Genomic DNA, 22262 nt, shown 5'->3' on the forward strand with positions numbered 1-22262 from the left:
AAACCGTTAAAACCTATTGTATTTGTATGTGTGATCCTAAAAATATTTAATCCAATGTGTTATCATCAAAATTTTCTCCTCATCTTATCCAACAATAGCCAGGTATAAATTTGGTTAACAACATAATAATAACAAGTAAATAAGAAGGTATCTTTCAAATACAATAAACTATCCTTTAAAAACCGTTCTCCTTACTTTTTAACACCATGTTTCTCATCGATGATGTAATTTCTGATAACTAAATCACGTGATATTTTCGTAAGTCAAAACAGATGCTAGCAAGCCTAACTCGTAGCTAATATAGCCTTTTTAAATTGGTTGTGATCTAAATCTAGGTGAAACAATTAATTTATTTAACCGTTAAAGTTATGGACTTGTAATTCTCACGTGACTCAGCATAATTTGTTATATAATTTTACAAACTAACAGCTCGTGGTGGTAGATTTGATTATTGCTACATTGCATTTTTAATGCTGTAAAAAAACTCAAAATAAATTCCAATAAAATACATAAAAATCACTTTAATCACTGGTCAATTTTTAATATTAAGTTAATACATTTGTTTCACAATCGTACAAATCACGAAATACATATATCATTACAATCGTGGAACATAATGCTTTACAAAAGCAAGCCAATCAATTTTGAAAAAGAGTATGAACTAGATAAAAGCAAATGTGTCAAACCTATTTTACAACAAAAATTTGAAATATATATGGCAATAGTCAATTTATTTAAAAAAAATTTAACTAGTAAATTATAATCTAGCTACTGTAAACACGTCTACAAAATAGTAACATTTTTTTTCATGCAATAATTCAATTAGCAGCTGGAATTATTGACCTGCATGAATTTTCGTAACAAAAAGGGAATAAATGCAAATTTGAAAAAATGCGATTAATAATGGATACAAAATATACAAGTCTGTTACAAATATAAACTCTTTTTTGCGTCAAACCAATAGGTACAATAAATTAATTAAAAATAACAAGCTTCGAAGTTGTTAATAATTTTCTTATACTATTTAAAGAACCTATAAAAAAAACTTGGCAAAAATTTAAAAATTTTTTAATATTGGAAATTTCTTTTAATAATGTATATTTTTTTTCCTGATATGCAAAAAACTAAAATTAGAAGTCACTTATATTGTATGTTTTTTTTACAAACAGTGGAACTAGTCACTAAATAATAGAATATCATTGCACAAAGAGTTTAGAGCGCTTAAAGAAGCGTCAATAAAACCAAATTGAGAATATACCGCAAATCATAATTCCATCGTAAAAATTATAATAAAATTTCATACATACATGTTTTAATTTAAGAGAATTTGTTTTGTTAAATTAGTACTTCAAATTCTAGTACAAAAACTACAATTTGACATACATTTCTTGGTGACTTTTTGTCAGGTTGTTTAATTTACTTTATATATTGTTTCGATAGTCAGCAGTCAGTGATTCTTTAGTAATAAAACACTACACAGCAACAGGCCCTGTAACCAAATTAAAGACCAATTGCAAGTGTCAAAAATCCTGTTGTAAATGGCGCTGCAGCTATTGGTATACTTAATTAATAAAAACACAGGTCAACAAGCACAGTTGGAGTCTTTTGATGGTTGATCAGAGGCGAGGTTGGCACCAGGTCGAGCTGCTGGCTTATGTTGAACACCTGACTCTGCGGCATTTAGGTCCAAACTAAAGAAATAATTAACATAAACTATGAATACCTGCTAATTAAAAGACAAATACAATAAAATAAAAAAGGAGCAAGCTAAAATGTATGGTATCCTACATAGACAAAACATTAATTAGAAATAGTGGTAATTTTTAGCCCAAAAACTCAAAAATTCTGATAACATTATGTAAGCTAAGCAAAACAATATTTGTTACTATGCATTGGATTTTTTTTTATTGCTTCTATAAGTAGGGCTTTAACAACCCACAATGTATTATAACTATGTATTTAAAAACTCTGTAAAGGGTAATTGTTAAACAAGCTTTTTCGCAACACCATATAGAAAATGTGTTATTAGTAATGGCCAATTTATTGTACGTAAAATTTGGTTTGATGTTGAAGTAGCCACACAGTTAAACTAACTAGAAGTTAGACAATAAACTGTTTTACACATATCACAAAAATGACAGCTGAATAATTTATCATACCAATAATACTTAACACTCGAAACTAAATGATTCATAACCTCTATCTGATTTGTGTCAACAAACAAATAAAAATAATCAGTTTAAATTCTTTTAATAAAACATTAAATCAATAAAAATATTATAATCTTTTAAAATTTTAAAATAAAAATCTAAATAAGCTGATTTTTTTAAATAAACATTAAAATCTCTTACCTTCCATCTTGTATATTTTGGAAAATCTTTTTGGCTGTTTCAAGGAAAACATCTTCAACATTATCACCACTATACAAAAAAAATATTAAGTAAGAAATTGTTAAATATACATTAAAAGATGACCTAAAAATGAATTATTTAACTCATGCATCAATAAGAAAGTAGGAAATTTTGTTAATTAAGAAACCACTTTATTGTTTGGTTCATTTATTGATTTTCTTAAAAAAGTTAATTTGCATCAGCAATTGCTAGCCTGACAAAAAAAATCTATTTAAAAAGCTAACATTTCCTAAAAGTATAAGTTACTTATTACTTAGTTGAGTATATAAACATAATATATATTGTCACATTTTTAACTTAATATTTAAACAGAAAATAATGAAATAAAATAGCATTAAAAACATATTCTTATTCAAATGGCCTAATATTATTAGGTTAATTTTATTTACGTTTTAGCACTAGCTTCAAGAAATAATAATCCATTTTCGTCTGCAAATTGTTTTGCTTCTTCATAAGTTACATCCCGCTGTGCATCCAGATCGCCTTTGTTACCAATAAGAAATATCACCTAAATAAATATAAACATTTGTTACCATTGTTCGATATAAAATACATTAAATGGTTAATAATTGAAGCATTTCAATTGAAAGCAAATCGACAAAATAAACTTTTTAAACAAATAAAAAGTTGACACACACAGATATTTTCACTAAATTTGTGTTATAATCTAATTTAAAATATAGCATAAAATTTATAATACAAATTCAAAAATTTTTCCGATTGATTAGTATGTTAAACTGGTACAAGTTATGTCAAGCAATACAAATTAAAATGTTCCTATAATTCTCCAGTGCTTGAACAAAAATTTTTAACAATATTAAGATAATCTTACTGTGTTGGGATTAGTCAAATTACGAGCATCAGTGAGCCAGCTACTTAAATGATTGTAAGTACTTCTTCTTGTGATGTCGTAAACCATTAATGCACCAGCTGCCCCTCTGTAATAACTTCTCGTAACAGCTCTAAAAACGTAAGTCAATTTTAGCACATCATGTGGTCGGGGTATTGCATATGTATGACAGGAACATATAATTAATGTGGGCTGCACAATAGTTTCACACCACAGGCAAATTTAATCCACTCAATACATAATTTATGATTATTAATTCAAAAGCCTCATGGACTTATTTAAACAAAGCTTATTTTAACCTGAATCTCTCTTGTCCTGCAGTGTCCCAAATTTGAAGTTTGATTTTTTGACCTGATACTTCAATAATTCGTGTTCCAAACTCAACACCTATTGTGTGGGGGCAGTCAGCCATAACTACAAAAACAAGAAGATAATAACTGACTTGCATGGATAATAACTATGGTTAAACAACATAAAAGTTTATAAATATATACTGTATTTGGTACATACAGCTTGAAACTTTGCTGCATTTCCAAATATTACTGCATTTCCAATAATTACTATGGTTTTACAATATGTATTTGTATTGTTATTGGTTGTATATATATTACATGAGTAAAATATTAACAAAGCTGATAAAATAAACTTACATTTCTTTTCAGTAAATTGATGTAAAAGACATGATTTTCCTACTCCCATATCACCTACATAAAACATATTTCAAAGAATTGCATAATTACTATTAACATTTTATGATTTTTATATATTCTAACTCATTATATTGTATGTGGTAAGGTAAAAATTACTACCAAATGTCAAGTGAAAAATTTAAATATATATAAAGAATTTACATTAAAAAGTTTAAGTGCAACAAATATTTTAAATTAAACTTCAAAAATTAATATTCAATTTATTTATGTATTGTCTAAATAAATTGGTTTTCATTAACTTACCAATTATAATATATTTAAAAATGTAAGAATAGTTGTAAGGTCCTGCTGCCATTTTGATCTAAAAACATAATAATTTTATATATACCTCAACAGAGGTTTTTAAAGTTTTTTTTAAAATTTTACTATTTATCTTTGATTTTTATTAAGATACTTACATTTTATAAATATTTATGCCTATTAACAAATTAAAGATGAATCAATCAGCTGACTGATAAATGATCAAGTAAATCAAGAAATACAATTCCGTAATAAATCAAATGTTAGGTGTCACTGATTTTAAGTTGACAAATTCTTTAAATTAAAAAAACTAATACTAGCACAATAAGAAAAACTTCTAAATGCAAAATTTGATAAAAAATGTAAAATACTGGTAAAAAAATATTATTTAATAAACTGATAAAAAGCAAGCAGACACTTAAACCAAAATAATATATAGTACTTTTAAAAGTCTAAGCAAAGTTGTTTTAAACCTTATTTATTTGTTTGAAAGTTTGTTATTAATTTGTCAATTATTTTTATTTGTCCAGTTACTCTGTCTCTAGTCTGGTTCACATTCCGCGTAATCACTAATGACGTCACAAATTTTGTAGTTCCTGTTTATGCCACGAGTTACCAATAGCCTAATGTGTTAATTTACTATAACTAATAACAAGTTTTAAAATAAAACAACGAAAAAACATCTATCACAAAGGCCTTGGCCAACGAAAATACTCAGCTGAAAGTTTATCATTACCTCATCATTAGTCTCAAAACAGACTGCAAATCACGTGACTGAAAACGCATTACAAATCAGTTAGAATACTTGACGCACATTATTCTGACTTTTTTAACTTAAGCCTAAATATATTCAGTACTATATTTATTGAAGATGTTTAGGTGTTTTCAAAATTAAAACCCAAGGCTGCGGATGGAGTTGCCAGCCGAACCGTACTTCGGTCAATCTGTGTTAAGTCTATCCGCACTAGTGTCTGGTTAATCTGTACTTGCATTAAGTAACCCTTGTACAAATTGGCCAAGTGTGTGCCGAATAAATAAATTACCGAATATATTCTCTTAATTAAATAATATTTTATAGGTACGTTATATACGGATTGTGTACAATAGGCAAATTAAAATCATAATGCTCAAGTTGTCTTAAATCAACAACTGCTTTTTTGCTGTAGTTTGATCCTCGCTGCTGTTATGCTCAATTAAAAAGCTATGAACAGTATAAACTTCTTTTGAGCCCATACTTAATCAGCAGCCTAATTTGTTAATGTTTGTTCTGTGCTTGTTCCATACTAAAGAACTCCTTACTCACATTTGGTCAACAGGGTGGGGTTCATCACATGGCTTTATACATTGTGCTTTGCAACTGTAATTTAAACATGCTATGCGGAGGTTTATTAAGTTTGTATCAAAATAAAAACCTTAGCAAGTTAACAATAATTACGGGAAAAAAGAAGTCCTAGCTAATAAAAAAAATTGCTTGCTTGCTTAGTTAAGTAACTAACCAGTATAAGAGTAACAGCATGATTAAAAAATTTATTAAAATAACTTTTAACATTAAACACAGCATAATTGGGAAACATTTAAAAAAACTTTATACACTTATTAACATTGCATGAATAGTATAATTAAAAAATATAAGTTGGCCAATGTTTAATAAAAATTAACAGTGGAACTACTATATAAATAAAATTTATAAAAATTAACTTAAATTTAATAAAAGGCACGAACATTAAAAGAATAGAAACTTGTATGTTAAAAATTTGTAACTTTGCTGGCTATTTATCAGAAACCTGGTTTATATTTAATTCTTGTACTTTGTCATCCAGCATATTTGAATCCACAATCTGGTTTCCTATAATTTTGTGCCCTTAAAAAATTAAAAAAAAATTAATATAATCTTTTCTACTAGACTAAACTGTCTTAACTTAATTTAAGAACAAAATCTTATAGTAATAAAAAAGTATTATAAAAAAGATACACTCAAAACCTAAATAAAAAACTCATTTTATAATAAAATAAAAATACCTGATGTTCCAGAAACGTCTGCATTTACTTTGGCATTGTCTCCATAATTGTTTATTTGCAGTTGCATAGTACTTGACTGAGACACTTGATATTTATAAAAAGAGTAGAAAAAATTACATTTTTTTTCATTTCAGACACTGTCATTATGTTAGTTACTTAAATTAAATTATTTAAGATACATATATTTTTTTTTAAATGTTAGCACTGTTGTTATCTTAGTTATTTAAATTTTGTTATTAAAGATACATTTATATATATATGTATTGGCCAAATAACACAAACCTGTTGGTTTTAGAATATTAGGAAATTCAAAATTGCCCTGTATAGGTTCTCCAATTGACAGATTTGTGACTAAATAAGTAAATATTTTCCCTGCTGGATTTTTATTTTTAGATTCTGGTTTGGGGTATGTTGTAATTAAATCAGATTGACTAATTGTACCCTTGTATGCCCTTGAGAAAGTTTTAAAATCTTGGTGAAGAATTTGAACTTCTACATCATCATTTTGTCTTAAAATATTAAACTTAATTTAAATAACCAAATAATTTTCCCTTTTTTATATTATCTAAAAAAATAGAGGTTCACCTTATTGGAACAATTACAATAAAAACTCGTTCCCCCTTCGATTTAATAGGATATTTTGGGTCCATTATATACAAGGTTAAATTTGATTTTGGTGGTTCATAGTAACATTCAAATGTTTGCTTTTTTTCTGGATTCATTAGATATTGATTCACCCCAAATAACCATGAAGTAAGGACTTGGTACCTTAAATTAAAAAAAATAACTTTTAACATAATTTATTCCTCTGAACAAAATAAATTAAAAATTTACCAAGATAGATGAGTAACGTAAAACTGTATTGACCCAGAATCATCCAAAATAACATCAGCAAGATCCTCCCAAACTTTTCTATCTCCACTAACTTGTGGCTGAAATATTAAAAATTTAACTATTACAACTACATAGTTAATTAATGTAAAATTACAGTATGTAAAATATAGGTTAACTTAGGGAACATTGAATAAAGTTAACACACAAAGAAAGACTTACTGTAACAACACAGGTTTTGGTTGTTGAATAATAAGAAGTTGAAAGAAGTATTTTTACTGGAACATTAAAATTTAAACCATGTGGCAAGCATTCCAACTGTGGGGTTAACAAATATGTTGGGTTTTCCTAAAGTTTATAAGACATGTAAAAAAAAATGTTTTTTTTTAGCAAAAAGTTAGCAAATAATAAACTAAAACAAAAGTTAAAAAACATATTTTTATTCTCGATGTGGAAAGGCTGACTTTATGACCTGAACACAAAGGTTACCCTGATCAGGGGTTTAAGGCCCAGTAAGAGTTTTTCTTGTTTACAATGCCTTACTCAAAGCACCACAACATAAAAGCTTCTAGACAACGTCACTAGTAGTAATAAACTAGGCTAATTTAGTTTCGATTTTTTACACTGAGATCATATTTTTAACAATAGGTACTATTTATAAAGCAAATTCTGCTCAACTTTGTAAAAATAAATACCTTAGTGAGGGAAGTAAGTTTTTTGCGATGTACAACGCGAACAGTAATTTGAACATCCTTATTAAGTGCACCTTTAGGAATATCAATGTAACAACCTAAAACTTCAACCCTACCACCTTCCACACCAATCACTTTGCTCTCTGTATCTTTAAAATAAAGTTAGTTGTAAGTAAAAAAAATCTTTTTAACAAATAAAAACTTTAATTAAGAAAATTCTATAGTAATGAAAACTTACCAGAATTATTTTGTGCTTTTTTTTCTTTATTTCTCTATATTAAAACATATAACATTAAATTTCAATTGTCAATGCCACTTACCAAAACACTCATAAAATCAAGCACGTTGTTACTTAAATACCTTGTTAGATTTTGGTGTAAATATATTGCCTAACACAAGACCAAATTCATCATGTTGGTTTAAATGTTTTTTAGGTAAACCAAGTACTTGAGTGGTCTTAAATAAAAAAAAGTTTTAATCAGGTTTTACATGTTTAATCTTAGTTACTTTAATCACAACATTAGCAATAAAAAAGGAAATAAGATATTCAAAATTCTATTTTTTACAAACTTTTCCTGTCTTCTGTTTTGCATCTCTCATTAACTTTACACCATCAAAATCTACACCACAGCGGAATATATATAATCTCTCAATTTTGTGCAAACAATCACTCAGCATCATGACGTCATTAAGTGAAAGTTTGTTGTCACTTAGGTTCATGCCTTTAACCTAAATAGTTAACACTATGATTGGATTTAATAATTTTAAAATGGTAGTATTTTTATGTACCCTTATTATAAAAAACAAAAGCACTCCTTTTTTAATTTTAATCTATTTAAATCATGTTGGCTTGACTAAAATAAATGTTATTAGTTTTACTTGCTATTTATAAAATGAATAGATAAAATTTAAAATAAAGTAATCACCATAATATTAGATTTTTTGACTATTATTGGCAGAACTTGATAAAGTAGTATTTTCAAACTGTCATCCAAAAACCATGGATATAAATATAACTTCAATTGTTTGGTTGAAAGTTGTAAAATTTCAGCAAGACTTGTGATAGTAGTGGAATCAAGATCACTAAAAATCTTGATGTCTAAAGGTAAATGCCTTACAAACCAATTCGTCATCACTTTCCCCCATTCTTTTGCAACCGAATAAAGATAAAGAAGATCACTTAGATAATCTTGCTTTAAATAATAACTGACATAGTTAAACAAAATAATTCTTCTTAGTGCAAAATCTGTTTCTAAATGGAAAATTAACCCAAATTGTTTAGAAACTTGTTCATTACACAAACCATAAAGAAATTTGCACAAGTTTAACTGAAAAGATTTGTTTTCTAAATTTTCCATCAACCAAGTAAAGAAAGATTCAAATTCATCCACAGAGATATATTGCATTAAATAAACTGCACAGAGAAACTCTTGCCAATCAAAACATGAATGTGTTTTCTGTGTAACTTCTTTAAATAAAATTGTTTTAGTTTTTGCAGACTTAAAATTTTTAAATCTGTCAGGAAAATGGACTTCTTCTGGTGCATAGTTTTGAAATACAATCTCTTTTTCCATTATTCCATTGAAAGCAAGTAGAGCTAATTTTGTCAACTCTTTGCTGTCAATCTGCCCAGAAATAAGGCAATCTTTGAGAACTGTCAAAATTTTACTTGTTTCCGTTAAGGAGAGCTCAAGAGTTTCGATTGCCTAAATAAAAAAAATAGGCATAAATAAAAAAATAACAAAAGAACAAAAAAAGTAAGTTTAAACTGTAAAGTAAAAAATAAGCACACAGTCATTAAATCGGTACACTGTTTGATTCAAAAAAAAAATGTTGTACTGTTATACTATCTAACTAGCAACTGCAAAACAACTAATTTGTATTTCACTTTATAAGATGACAAAAAAGTGTTCTCATTTGTCACAATTGCAACAACTGCAGTTGTCTAACCAGTCTAAATGTTTTCTGTATTTAAATAGTATTTTAATATGTCATTTATACAAAGATTAATTTAAAATTGAGTTATTTTAACAGAGGCTCCAGTCTTTAAGCATAAAAGTTGTGATAGTATAAACTGTTTTAAGGGGTTATATTATTATGTTGCTTATACAACCTGAAAGGATTTAGAACTGACTACTTCAGCTGCAAATTGTTCAGGATGTTCTTGTAGATTTAAACATTTAACAGGTAAACCATAAACGCCGAATATCGAAGTTGTCTTAATATAAAAATTTATTTGTAAATTAAAAGATAAATCATCATAAATTAAACAAAATTTTACTTAATCCTAATTTTGCTTATTAATAATTAATTAAAGTTATATAAAAGTTAAAATGAAGATAAAATTTATAAAATATCCTGCTTAGATTGGTTTACTTACAAACCTTTGCATTAGTATTTTTCGTAACTCTTAGTAATTCTCGTCCTTCAAAACCAACATCACAACCGGAAAGGTTTAAGATCTTAATCTTTTGCAAACAGTCACACAGCATCATAACATCATCAAGTGATAGTTTATTGTCATTTAGCATCATGGTTTCAACCTCAATTAGAACAATTTGTTTAAACCCAATATACAAATAAATCATTATTGGTTTCTACAAACTTCTATTTTATGGTTTACAGTCTCTTCAAACAATAAAGTATACATTTTTGAATTTTTAAATCATTTAATTTTGATCCTAAAATTAAGCAAAAAAATATATACACTACAAATATACCAGAATGTTTGATTTTTCTTTTATTATTGGAAGAACTTGTTGAATAAAATCAGCCAAACTGCCATCCATGAAGATTGGCCATACTTCACACAACACTTCTAATTCAGTTGAATTTTGTAATTTGTCAACAAGTTTAACAACATCGTTTGGAAAAAATTCTCCAGAAATCTTTAAAAATATATGACATAAATTAACTGAAACTTTAATTACCCAAATTTAAAGATTTAAATATTAATAATAAAAAAAATTCTGGTGTTTATTATTTAAAGTTTTTATGGCAATAACATGATGACAAGTAATGTTATTAAACTTACATTATTTATTGAGAGTATAGATTCATCACATTTTTCTTGTAACTTTGGTGTTTTATCTGGATCAATATTATCTACTTCCGATTCTTTAGATTTAACTGGAACATCTTCGTTTGGGTTCTTAATAATAATAAATTAATTTCATAATCTAACAAAATTTTCTTTAACAAAAATATTAATTTATATAAATGAAAGTAGATGTATAAAATTTTTAAATTAAAGTTTAAACAGATTTTGTAAAGCAATATTTTATGCAGTTTTTTCTGTTTTAATTTAACACAGTAAAAGGTTAAGTATATATAACTAAAATAATACTTGATGTAAGACATAATAACTAAAATAATACTTGAAGCAAAGCACCCATAATGGTATTTCAAATGTTTTTTTGTCACATAGAACTTAAACAATTTTTTTAACCAACCAAAGAATAGTGGCAAAATAATTTTCGTTACAAGTAATTTATTGCAATATGTTGTTGTTTTTATTATTTTTAAAGGTATGCATTAGGCTGGGGCAGCCCAAATAAAAACAGCAATATATAAAACAAAGTACATAACACAATATATAAAATAACATTAATAATAAAATGTTATACAACACTAAACCAAACCAACTTAATCATGACATTTATCAGATGGTGAAAAGGGAAGAATTCATTAAGAACAAGTATTATCGCAAATGTTGAACCTGACATGTTATTTTATTAAACTTACCTTATTGTCTTTGGGTATAGGTTTATTTTCTTTTAACTTTGGTGATTTATTTGGATCAGTTTCACCTACTTCCGATTTTTCATATTCAACTTGAACATTTTCGTTTGGGTTCTTAATAATAATATAAAATTAGTTTCGCAATTTTAACTCGAAAATAAGTAAAAAATACCCTTATTTTTGATTTTTGGGATGGCAGAGCTCTCCTTTAAGCATAATAAAATGTTAATTATACCCAAAACAGTGTTTTGCCACATTACATATTCACCATCATACTATAAATTTTTACTGAATAATAAAATAGTTCTATTTTAATAAATCAAATTTCACTTACACCCTTAAAATTCAACTCCATTGACTCTATTCCTAATGATGGACCACGACCAATATATGTAACCTAATATGTTAAACAACAATTTTCACAAATTTTAAAATGTGGCATTTACACTACAACCCCTTAATATAATAATAAAGAGCTGATTTAATAATAAAGAGCCAACTAAAGGAAAACAAAAATTAAATTGTCACCTTAAAAGTTTTATCTGCAAGCAAAAGTAAGCTAGCAACAAAATCTCTACTACTCAAGTGCTTTTACCAAATAATCCTTTTTTATTAGCAATTTTTTAATTTAATTAACATTTATGCATATATGTTGTGAACCTATTTTTAATTGATCATTAAAGGATTATACTATAAAGTTTAAAAAAGTAAATATATGAATATTTTTTATCCAAGAGAAACTGCCCATAAAAATGGGTTAAATTTTCATATAGAAATGTAACAATTAATTTATTTGTAATAAATGTTGTTAATCTCACATGAGAATCATCTACATGGATATATTTATCAGATTTATTTTCGGACCTTGGAGATTTAGTTTTTTTATTGTCATCCAACTTCTTATCTGCAGAGCTACCAGGAACATCTTTGTTGCGGTCCTTAATGATAATAAAAAAAATCAGTTTTACAATTTAAACAATATTTCTTGGACAAAATTTTAATATAATAGTTAATGAAAACTTATATTAAATAAATTGTATTTGATTTTAATATTTGAATAATATTAAGTAAAACTTGACAACAATAACAAAAACGACAAATTTAATTAAATATAAAATTTAATTCAAAAAGTGTCATAGTTTTTTATTTTTTTTTATGTTTTTGCAAGAGGTTTTTGTTAAAGTAGCCAACTTGTTTAAATAAGACACATTTAAATTTACTTACATCCATAACTATAACTTTAGAACTCTTTATTTAGCCAACTCCACATGGCAGAATGGGGGTGTATAGAAAGCCTGTGCAAGTGTGCAAACAATATGTACACAAAACTACAGATTAAACTATCTAGTTATATTTCAGTATCTTGAGAAACAAATACAACTTACTAACACCTTATCAAAACAAAAAGTTTAAAAACCGTTATTAAAGTTAAACTTTTGTTTTCATTCAATTAAGTTTTTAAAAATTTTTTTTTTAGTAAAATTCATATTACCGCCATTTTTATCATACTATTATCTACAATACCACTAAACATCCATCAGCATTATACCATGGTTACACTATTACCGCAATACTTACCGTTTAAGCAAGTGGGGTGGTTAATTTTGCATTTATAATAACAGTTAAATGCTATATAATAACGGTGATAGAAATTCTAAATACATTTTTCGTCTTTTTAAGCGACAATGCCAGTTATAAATTGTGTGTGTATTTGCAATACTTTTGTTTACATTTATTTGTCCTCGATGTAAAAATAGATATGCGTATGTTGCTACTCTATTAATTCAAACTAGTCATACTTTAATCTACAATATTCGCCCATGTGACTAAAAACCGTTTGACAAAATGTTTATAGGTTTACTTTGGTTTTAACAAGAGCCCGTTTAACATTATAAATAGAAGTTTTTCAAATATTAAAAACCCATTCTTTTTAATTCCTCAGTAAGTCTTTTAATTTATTGTTCTGTATACTATTTGTACAGAAACATAGGATTAAAATATTACAAAAAATTAAACCAGAAAAAATTTTTAATTCTTTTACTATAGTGTAATTTGTGTGTAAGTATATTACTAAAACAAAAAGACAACAATAAGTGCAGCTATATATTATTATAAACCATGTTATGATATCCCTTTTTGTAACAGCTAAATATAAATCACATACAAATTGCAACATACTATACTTAAAACTGAAACCACGGTACAACATTTAGCACTACACAAAACCAACAACATTTTTAATATTTATATTGCACAATTACATAATGATATTAATAACCAAAAAAGATAACAACAATATACATTTGTTTTAAATTATTTTTTAGGTTTAAAATAGCCCAATAATATAATTTAATTGCAAAATGTAACTTGAAGATTGAAGATGATATAAAGAACTCAAGCTATACAAAAACCCAGCACCTTAAAATGTCTACTTATCAAACATTGACTTGAAAAATAGGTACATATGTGTTTGAGAAAAACGGATAGAGACTTTAAAAGAAATATTGAAGTAACAAACAATTAGGTTTTGTTAGATCTTGTTGCAACTAAAATTATTAGGAGTATAGTTGTTATGATAGCCATTACAAAAATAATTATTAATTTTTTGTTTTTCTTTTGGTAATGTTCTGCTTTTTGTAGTTGACCAAGACCAGACTCGGTTTTGACAACAGCTTGTTCAACATTATAGTCAATTCGATCAAGCAATGTTCCTTGCTCAACTATAATATTTCCTAAATCTTGAAATATGGTTGCAAGATCCGAGATGCTTTTAACCACGTTTAATATTTCTTCTTCTCTCTGATTAATATTGACCGAGTTTTGGTTAATAATAGCTACTTGTCCTTGTGAGAACCCCTTTTCAAATTCCTCATCCAAATCTCCAGTGTCCTCAATCATAAGAGCAGTGTGACTGTTAAAAAATTGATGTGAGCGATCCTCTCTGGCCTTTAATTTTTTTAAATAAGTTGACTGACTTCTTCGAAATTCTGTAGATACCTCTTGTAAGGTAGACACCACCGACGAAACCGCGTTTTTTAAAATTGTTTTTTCATAGGGTGATGACTTCTTTATTCTTGAGCCCATAACTTTAATATTATTATTGCAACCATGAAATAACTGAGTGATTTCTTGTGTTAAAATTTCAATAACATGTTCTTCATCAACGCTATCATCAAGAGTTGGACGGTTTAAATGTTTATCATGTAATAGACACAATTCTTGCATTTTATCCCTTATCCGAGAAATGTCATAATTTATTTCTTGCGAGTTTTCTATCCATTCCGTTGATGCAGTGTTTCGAAATGTAACTGTATGTTGTTCTGGGGCAGAGTGCTGGACCAACCTTGTTCTGTCGTCATCTTCATATCCGTGATTAGATTGTTGACCAAACATACTTTTACTTTGAAGAGCATTATTTCTCATCATTACAAAAACATCAGAAAGCGATCTTACAGCCATGATTCAACTTCAGTATATTAAATTTAATGTGCCAGATATTTTTACGATCCTTTATTATATGTTTTTAAAGATCTGAAGATTTAAACAAGTAACAAAACTGCAAAATAGGTTATTTAAAAACATAGTCTGATAGTCAGAATGTCAGATGTGTTAAACTGTAAGCTATTTATAAACATAAACTATAAGCGTGCAAAACAGAAAAAAGTGTAGTCACAGTCTGGCATTTACTACTGTGCAGAATCGAATGAATGTATATCAAATGGTTACCAAATGGATCAAATGTATTGAATGGATAAAATGGAACAAAAATATTGCATAAATTAAACCCTAACCCCGACCCTCACCCATTCAGAATAAGCATAATGCATGTAATCCATTCGGTCCATTCGATCCGTTCGATCCATTTGTTTCATTCGAAAACCATTTGATATACGTTCGGGTACATTCTATTTATTCGATCCTGTATAGTTTATAGGTACCGCTGTCTGACTGTCTTAAATATCGTTAACAATTATTTACCATCTTGCAATCATATTTTTTAAAACCTTTACGTCCAAAATCTTTGTTCATTGGAGCATCACAAAATTGTAATCAAAAGTAAATACTATAAAATGTTTTCTGCATATACTTAACAAAGTTACAATATTTAAAAATAAAAATGATTTATTTATATAGCATTTTACTAAAATTGTTAACTGTTTTTAGCGTTTCGTATAATAAAAAAAATTGTAATATATATTTATCCTCACACTTTCGGTGTCGTCATAAATCAAAACAGCTGATCCTAAAATATTTTAGTATTTTTATGTAAACAATTTGAGACACGTGTTGTATTGTCAAAACAACAACTTCGTAACAAAAACAATTACTTTTAAAAAATATGGTTGACAACGTGACGAAAAAAACTTTATCAAGTATACCACTGCTGCGAACGAAAGCTGGTCCTAGAGAAGTAGATGTATGGACACAAAGATTGAAGGAAGAATATCAGGCTTTAATAACAGTACAAAAACAATAGTTTACGATTTTTTTCCTAAGTAAAACATTTTACAGCTTAAAAACAAAAAAAGCAACTAATTTTTAAAAGCCCTACCCTGTTTCGATAGTTGAATAAATAAATAACTTATTTTGAGTAGGGTTTTTTAACTTTATCTCCTTTTGCAGTATGTAAAAAACAATAAGGAAAATGATAACGATTGGTTTCGACTAGAAGCCAGCAAAGATGGTACAACGTGGTTTGGAAAGTGTTGGTACATTAAAGATTTAAGAAAATATGAATTTAAAATCGAATTTGAAGTAAGTTTTAGCAAGCATTGTTTTTTAGTTTCAGTAATAGTTAATTTGTATTTAAAATTACAAAATGTAACTGGTTTATGATATAAATATTAAATTGTTTATTTAACCCTTATTTTTTCTCAAGATACCCGTAACTTATCCTACTACTGCACCTGAAATTGCATTGCCAGAATTAGATGGTAAAACGGCAAAAATGTACAGAGGTGGCAAAATATGTCTCACTGATCATTTTAAACCTCTGTGGGCTCGTAATGTTCCCAAATTTGGAATTGCACATGCAATGGCTTTAGGAGTAAGTAGCTATTGTAAAAATACATTAACAGCAACAAAAAAAAAAAAAGGCAATCGCCAATAACTTTTTAGATAAAAATTTTAAGTTTCACAAGTTGATTAAAATTATTTTTAAAATTTTTAGCTGGGTCCGTGGCTTGCTGTTGAAATTCCAGACCTTGTTGATAAAGGGATTATACAACATAGCGATGAAAAAGAAACAACATAAATATTTTATGTTTTTATGCAAGTTTTGTGTGTTATTGTAGAAGATTTATATGTATAGCAGTTACAACTGCTTTGTTTCTTTTTATTATTTTAATTATGGTGTGAGGTTTTTTCTCGATCAATATCAATAAGATTTATATATTTAAAAATGACTCCATTTATAAATGTGCAATGTGGCTTGTTATGACAATAAAAATCTATTCAAAATCAATATGGTTAAGACTTGAACACTTAATTAACATTATTGTACAAATTGTTTACAATTGTTTTGACAAAATTTTAACCCAATATTTCCTTTCAGATTTGTTAATAGCGAATGTTTTGCAGATAAATAAAAAAATTAAAGTGAATATTTATGCTAGCTGTGGTTTTGTATCTACGACAACTTAACTAAATAAAAACTTTCACTAAACATTCCGATCTAACAAAACTTTTTTTTTGCTTCCATTTTAATAAAATAAAGCCTTAATTTGTCATTAGGTTCGTTTGATCTGTTAGTTGTCATATAATTTTTTTGTTTTAATGTTCACAAGGTGGATACACACAACATTTTAATGTCAAGAAAAAAAACTAACAGCACATAAGTTGGATTAATATCCATAGATTTAAAAAAAAAAAAACTAGCCACTTGGTAGATAAAACACAAGTAGATAATCATTCTTGATAAAACTAACAGACTCTATTTAATTACCAAAGTTTAACTGTCCCCTTTTCGACCCCGAAATCTCGACCTCATATCAAGCATTGATTTACGGCAAATAGCATAAGTGTACTGTAAATTACGACATGATTCCGGGACATTTGCCCTACTATCTTTAAGACAATATCGAACTGCTTTTTTGTCCAATTTTATGCAGTCGCTTTCCATAATACACTTTTTAAGTTCGTAACGAATACGCCAACAACCTTGAGTTGTATCAGTCGTTCCATCATCTTTATCTGGCACAATATCTTCAAGATAACTTGTCATTTTGAACAAGTTTATTAAGGTTTTAATTTTTTATATCATTGAAAAAATCTATTTTTACCTAAAATTGGAAACAATGAAATATAAACAGTTAAGATAATAGGTTACTTGTATATATTTTGACATCGCTTTTTTTAACACTTTTAAACAAAAACAGCAGCATGGTATAGTGGTCAAAACACTTGCTAAACTATATGAGGTCGTGTGTTCGATGCCCACTGCTCTCATGCTGCAGCGCCTTGTAGAGTGGGGTGCTTTAGAAGGTATGAACTCCTGCTGAGCCAGCACTCAATCAGCAGCATACTTATCGAGCAATTATATTCTTCAATATTCCAAACTATCAAAGGCAATTCGAGACTGGGTACAGGTAGCTAATGTTACTTCATGCTTAGGTCGTTAAATCGACTTTTCCACATCGAGGATAAATTTACATAAAGCACTGCTTTCCTGTAATTGTCTGTTTGCCGAAGCCCGTACATGCCATACACCCTGACACCCTTAAAATGATAGTCGTATTTGTTAATGCGGTAATGTGACTGTAAGTTTTGACTATATTGCTTATCCTGCTTACTTTTTTGACATATGCAACCCAAACACACAACAATTACACGCATATTCTATTTTTTGTAAATTTGCAAGTTTTTTCGTAACTGTCCCAGTTGAATAACTTTTACAGCGTACTTAGAACTTACTAAACTTTAACATCGTATGTGGACCATACGGGTTTCCCATAAAAAAACTTTGCCATTCGTTAAAAAAGTGTTCACCAGATGTCACGTTAGAGTAGTTTATAAAAAAATCCCTAAGAAATTTGCTCACAACGATATTTTTAACAATATCAAAACATAGGTTGCTTAAATAGATTTATTTAAAAAATTAAAACCAAACGTATTCAAACAGGTAATGCGTTGCAATAGTACTAAAAGGCAGAACGATAATAAAACACGAAGAAACACAGTTTATTTAATTAAACTTCTTTTGGAACATAACACGAATAAAGGCTTTGGTCATCTTCTATAAATTTAGCGAAATATAATTGTTATTGTTATGATATTTGCTGTTCTGTTGTCGTAGTTTGTTGAACGTTTTGTTCTTTTATTTTTTGGCTTTCCAATTTTGCTGGAGTTGTTTTATCCGAATTTCCCTTTTTTAAATGAATTTTGACGTGTTTTGATAAATGATCGGAACGCATAAACCGCTTTTCACAAATCTAAAAATAAAAGCTAAATAATACAACATGTAAAAAGTATAACCATTTTTACCTTTGTTTTGAAAGAGAAATGGCCCATTTTTTTAAACCACTATACAGTCAATTTAAAGGTCCTTTTCTAACTAAAATTAAGGCTTGGGTCTTGGGTCTGGGTAGCTTAAAGCTAGTATATGATACAGCCGCAAAGTTAACCTTTTATACAACGGATAAATTTAAATGAAACAGAATACATACCGAACATTGAAACTTTTTCTCGCCAGTATGCGTCCTTAGATGTCGCTGCAACTCATCGCTTCTTGTAAAACTTTTTCCGCAAAACATCCAGTGACAAACGAAAGGCCTTTCACCTAAATGCCATCTTATGTGAGCCTGCACATATAAAACAAGGTACTATTACATATTTATAAAAAATTGCAAAAAATACATGTACTGTTAGGGATAAAAACTTAGGCTTTCTGCTAAAGTCAATCTCTTATATCCCATATAACTTTATAATAAAACATCTAATAAAAAAACGATTTAAAACATATTAATACAATTTATTGCCTTTTGCAATTAAAAATTATTTTACCTTTAGGTGAGACGTTTTTCCGTAAACTTTTTTGCAGTTAGGAAAATGACAAATATGTTCTTTTTTGCCATCACTATTTCTCGTTTGTGTCGGAGTTAAACAATTTGGACATCGGCAACGTGCACACCTTTAATAAGAATAAGAACTTACTAATAACGTATTTTATGTTGTATAGGTTGTGTAAGAGTATTACGAAAAAGCATACAACTTTTTTCTATATAGATTGTGACAATATTTTGTTACCTTATTAAAATATTCCTCATAATTCATTTTATAACAATTATACTTTTAAATTAAAACTTTGACGTGTTATATTGCTTTAAGACAGTAATATACTGATTAAATCACATTTTAAATTTAAACTTCAACTGCTTTTAAAATTTAAAGTCGTCTATTTACCTTCTAGTAACGGTAGACGAGGCTAGATGTTCACCAATTGCCAGTAGTGCAGCATGATGAGCTGTGTGGGCTCTTGAAAAATCGGAAAATAGTGGTGAACTGGGAATTCTGTGAGCGCTGGTAAGCATGTGTTGCATTGCATGCGATCCTGTTAAGTATTGAATTTGGTAAATAAAGACTATAATGTGGAAATAAAAAATAAACGAAATATTTTTAAAGTAAAATTTGAATTTCTAATGCCATTTTATTCGTGTTAAAAATCTTTTTTTTTATGTTTTTATATTCATAAAAACTAAATTACTTAGTGCCCTTTTCTTATTAAATTTAAAAAAAAAATGGAATCAAAATAAAGATCCGAAAAATGCTATTTGTTTTACATAAAAAATAAAATATATTATTTTATAATCTTAAAAAAGGGTAAGCTTACGCGGAGGAATAGTTTGGTGGGATGGATAAACTTGCTGGGGTTGGTGTTCGTTCCACCATGGATCGCTATGTTCCATCGCTGACGGAAACTAAAAAAAAATTAATACAATTTATAAATAAAAAAAATCACAAATTCTAATCCAAGTTAATTATAAAAAAAATCAAACTTTAAAAATACTTTCATTATAACAAAAGGCTATTTTCATAAAAAAAACAGTTAAAAATAATTAAATTCTTTTCTAGTCTTCGTTCAAACTTAAACACTGTACCTGATATAATCGAGAGTTAAATTGTCGAACAGAAGTGTCATTTATCGATCTTGGTACGCTGAACTGTAGTGAAGGATCAGTGTAAGAGTTGTTGGTGTTTTGCATAGGCGGTCGAGCAAGTGGACTATGGAAAAATCTGTTAGTTTGAGTCGCTGGGTTGTAATGATTTTGTTGGATATCAGCCGGGGGTGTGGGCGGAAGGTCCATTATACGATCACTAAATCCACCTTAAGTTAAAAAAATTAAATTAAAATTAAAAATTAAAAAATTAATATAAAAATCTGGCCTAAATTACCTAAAATTAATTTTCGTTTTTATTTTATTTAATAAAAATTTAAAATAGAAATATTCGAAGCCGACAATTTCAAAAAAAAAATTTTTTATTTAAAAATGCCAATTCTTTTAACAACTTTAGATTTTAAAAACGTTTTTAACTTACTTGAAGTTGGGCTTGGGACATTAAATATGGGGTGAGCAGGGGCAGTCCCTTGTTGGGTGATAACCCCCGTGGGTTCTGATAGCCAAGGCTGGTACATTCGTGGGTTGGATGGTATACCAAGATTACAGGGTAACCTAGTTGTTGGGTGATGTTGGATGATGGGGTAGGGAGAATAACTGTACGGCGAACACTAAAAATAAAATTGCAAATTCAAGAAAAATTTTAATCGCCTTTTTCTTTTTTCTTTTTAATAGTAATAAATAAATAATAAAAACATTAAAAAAAACATGCAATATCCATTAAATGCATAAAACTAGTAAATAATTGTTTAACTAAAAAAAGGTATTTATTTATTTAAAAATTAAAATGTTAAATTTTTTACCTGTGCTTTCATTTTTGTTTTAAATTCTTTAACAAATTATTAAATTTTTTTAATAAAAATATTATTTCAATAAAACAGCTAAGTTGATTTCTATAAAAAAATGGTTTATTTTTTTTTGTTAGTTACAAATCAGAACAACGAAATATTAAATATAAAACAAAATGGCAATCTTCTTATGTTTTTTTTTATTAATTAAAACAATCGTTTTTTTTTTAATTATTCGAAAAAAAGTTAATCCAGTTTTAATTTTAAAAAATAAACTAAAAGCTTTGCCCAAAAGTTTAATTTATTTTTTTTTATATATATTTATTTTTTTTTATAAATTTTTTTAAATATTTTTTTGCTGTTTAAACTAAAAAAATTTTCTTTTTATATATTTCTATTAAAAAAATAAATATTTTTCTATTTTTTTTCTATATCTTCTTTTATTATTTGAAGCTAATCACCATTAAATGATCACGCAAATTATTAAAACCCGGAAATTATTTCAACCGAACTCTCGCAACTACAATTCCAAATGAAAACCCAACCCTTAGATAAATTCCATTTAAGTACACTAACAGATCGCTTCCCGATGAGGGCCTATTGGTTTAATTTTTTTTAAGTTGTTTTAACGCAAAATAGAACTGTGTATTCATTCCTTACCGTTTTCTCACATATCTTTAACTTCAAACGGTCGGTTAGTTTGTTTGTTCTATCTACTAACAGTGTCGCGTTTCGGTGGTGTGTATTGTCTTAATATTCTCAGCTTACCGATTCCTATTCATTATTAATTGTCCGTATCTAGACACGAGCCTTTCTTCTACGCATCAGTTGAAGTGACTGTATTGGCTTGTATCGTTTATGCCTACT

The 22262-nt window shown here is 27.7% G+C and overlaps 6 protein-coding genes across 6 annotated transcripts; 1 reads left to right on the plus strand and 5 right to left on the minus strand.

The window, feature by feature from the left end:
* Positions 1-502: 502 nt before the first annotated feature.
* On the minus strand, positions 503-4568 carry LOC145743577 (ras-related protein Rab-14). The gene is made up of 8 exons (XM_082561576.1): positions 4370-4568; positions 4215-4272; positions 3912-3965; positions 3561-3675; positions 3244-3373; positions 2801-2919; positions 2352-2420; positions 503-1691 (listed from the first exon to the last, which is right to left on the minus strand). The coding sequence occupies exons 2-8, from the start codon at positions 4264-4266 to the stop codon at positions 1583-1585; spliced, it is 648 nt and encodes a 215-aa protein (XP_082417702.1). The 5' UTR covers positions 4267-4272; positions 4370-4568; the 3' UTR covers positions 503-1582.
* A 1156-nt stretch (positions 4569-5724) lies between these two features.
* LOC145743012 (uncharacterized) lies at positions 5725-12859 on the minus strand. The gene is made up of 19 exons (XM_082560866.1): positions 12719-12859; positions 12313-12432; positions 11829-11891; positions 11498-11608; positions 10788-10904; positions 10474-10641; positions 10138-10296; positions 9867-9971; positions 8680-9459; positions 8324-8482; positions 8114-8209; positions 7992-8025; positions 7757-7902; positions 7284-7409; positions 7065-7162; positions 6816-6998; positions 6513-6739; positions 6231-6314; positions 5725-6072 (listed from the first exon to the last, which is right to left on the minus strand). Exons 1-19 carry the CDS (start codon positions 12722-12724, stop codon positions 5981-5983), a joined length of 2874 nt encoding a protein of 957 aa, XP_082416992.1. The 5' UTR covers positions 12725-12859; the 3' UTR covers positions 5725-5980.
* A 783-nt stretch (positions 12860-13642) lies between these two features.
* Positions 13643-15049, minus strand: LOC145742078 (syntaxin-16-like). Its single transcript, XM_082559828.1, has one exon. It carries the CDS (start codon positions 14951-14953, stop codon positions 14015-14017), a length of 939 nt encoding a protein of 312 aa, XP_082415954.1. The 5' UTR covers positions 14954-15049; the 3' UTR covers positions 13643-14014.
* A 687-nt stretch (positions 15050-15736) lies between these two features.
* LOC145741529 (ubiquitin-fold modifier-conjugating enzyme 1-like) lies at positions 15737-17216 on the plus strand. The gene is made up of 4 exons (XM_082559125.1): positions 15737-15956; positions 16118-16249; positions 16374-16541; positions 16665-17216. Exons 1-4 carry the CDS (start codon positions 15834-15836, stop codon positions 16746-16748), a joined length of 507 nt encoding a protein of 168 aa, XP_082415251.1. The 5' UTR covers positions 15737-15833; the 3' UTR covers positions 16749-17216.
* Positions 17093-17771, minus strand: LOC145741530 (cytochrome c oxidase assembly factor 5-like). The gene has a single exon (XM_082559127.1). It carries the CDS (start codon positions 17715-17717, stop codon positions 17445-17447), a length of 273 nt encoding a protein of 90 aa, XP_082415253.1. The 5' UTR covers positions 17718-17771; the 3' UTR covers positions 17093-17444.
* Positions 17772-18571: 800 nt separating this feature from the next.
* LOC145743217 (uncharacterized) lies at positions 18572-21502 on the minus strand. Its single transcript, XM_082561134.1, has 8 exons — positions 21411-21502; positions 21029-21218; positions 20590-20816; positions 20322-20409; positions 19895-20042; positions 19496-19622; positions 19159-19293; positions 18572-18924 (listed from the first exon to the last, which is right to left on the minus strand). The coding sequence occupies exons 1-8, from the start codon at positions 21420-21422 to the stop codon at positions 18760-18762; spliced, it is 1092 nt and encodes a 363-aa protein (XP_082417260.1). The 5' UTR covers positions 21423-21502; the 3' UTR covers positions 18572-18759.
* Positions 21503-22262: the final 760 nt, after the last annotated feature.

The sequence above is a fragment of the Corella eumyota genome, chromosome 2, assembly GCF_963082875.1.
Source record: "Corella eumyota chromosome 2, kaCorEumy4.1, whole genome shotgun sequence".
NCBI classification, from domain to species: domain Eukaryota; kingdom Metazoa; phylum Chordata; class Ascidiacea; order Phlebobranchia; family Corellidae; genus Corella; species Corella eumyota.

Coding starts and splice junctions, on each gene's coding strand:
- LOC145743577 (XM_082561576.1), bottom strand. CDS start 4,266: ATGGCAGCAGGACCTTACAACTATTCTTACATTTTTAAATATATTATA. Junction 3,374..3,560: donor GCAGGACAAGAGAGATTCAG/GTTAAAATAAGC, acceptor TTACGTTTTTAG/AGCTGTTACGAGAAGTTATT. Junction 1,692..2,351: donor CAAAATATACAAGATGGAAG/GTAAGAGATTTT, acceptor TTATTTCTTTAG/TTTGGACCTAAATGCCGCAG.
- LOC145743012 (XM_082560866.1), bottom strand. Junction 10,642..10,787: donor CTATACTCTCAATAAATAAT/GTAAGTTTAATA, acceptor ATATTTTTAAAG/ATTTCTGGAGAATTTTTTCC. Junction 7,903..7,991: donor AAAAGCACAAAATAATTCTG/GTAAGTTTTCAT, acceptor TTTATTTTAAAG/ATACAGAGAGCAAAGTGATT.
- LOC145742078 (XM_082559828.1), bottom strand. CDS start 14,953: ATGGCTGTAAGATCGCTTTCTGATGTTTTTGTAATGATGAGAAATAAT.
- LOC145741529 (XM_082559125.1), top strand. CDS start 15,834: ATGGTTGACAACGTGACGAAAAAAACTTTATCAAGTATACCACTGCTG. Junction 15,957..16,117: donor AATATCAGGCTTTAATAACA/GTACAAAAACAA, acceptor CTCCTTTTGCAG/TATGTAAAAAACAATAAGGA. Junction 16,250..16,373: donor AATTTAAAATCGAATTTGAA/GTAAGTTTTAGC, acceptor TTTTTTCTCAAG/ATACCCGTAACTTATCCTAC.
- LOC145741530 (XM_082559127.1), bottom strand. CDS start 17,717: ATGACAAGTTATCTTGAAGATATTGTGCCAGATAAAGATGATGGAACG.
- LOC145743217 (XM_082561134.1), bottom strand. Junction 20,043..20,321: donor CCACCAAACTATTCCTCCGC/GTAAGCTTACCC, acceptor AATACTTAACAG/GATCGCATGCAATGCAACAC. Junction 19,623..19,894: donor TCGTCTACCGTTACTAGAAG/GTAAATAGACGA, acceptor TTCTTATTAAAG/GTGTGCACGTTGCCGATGTC.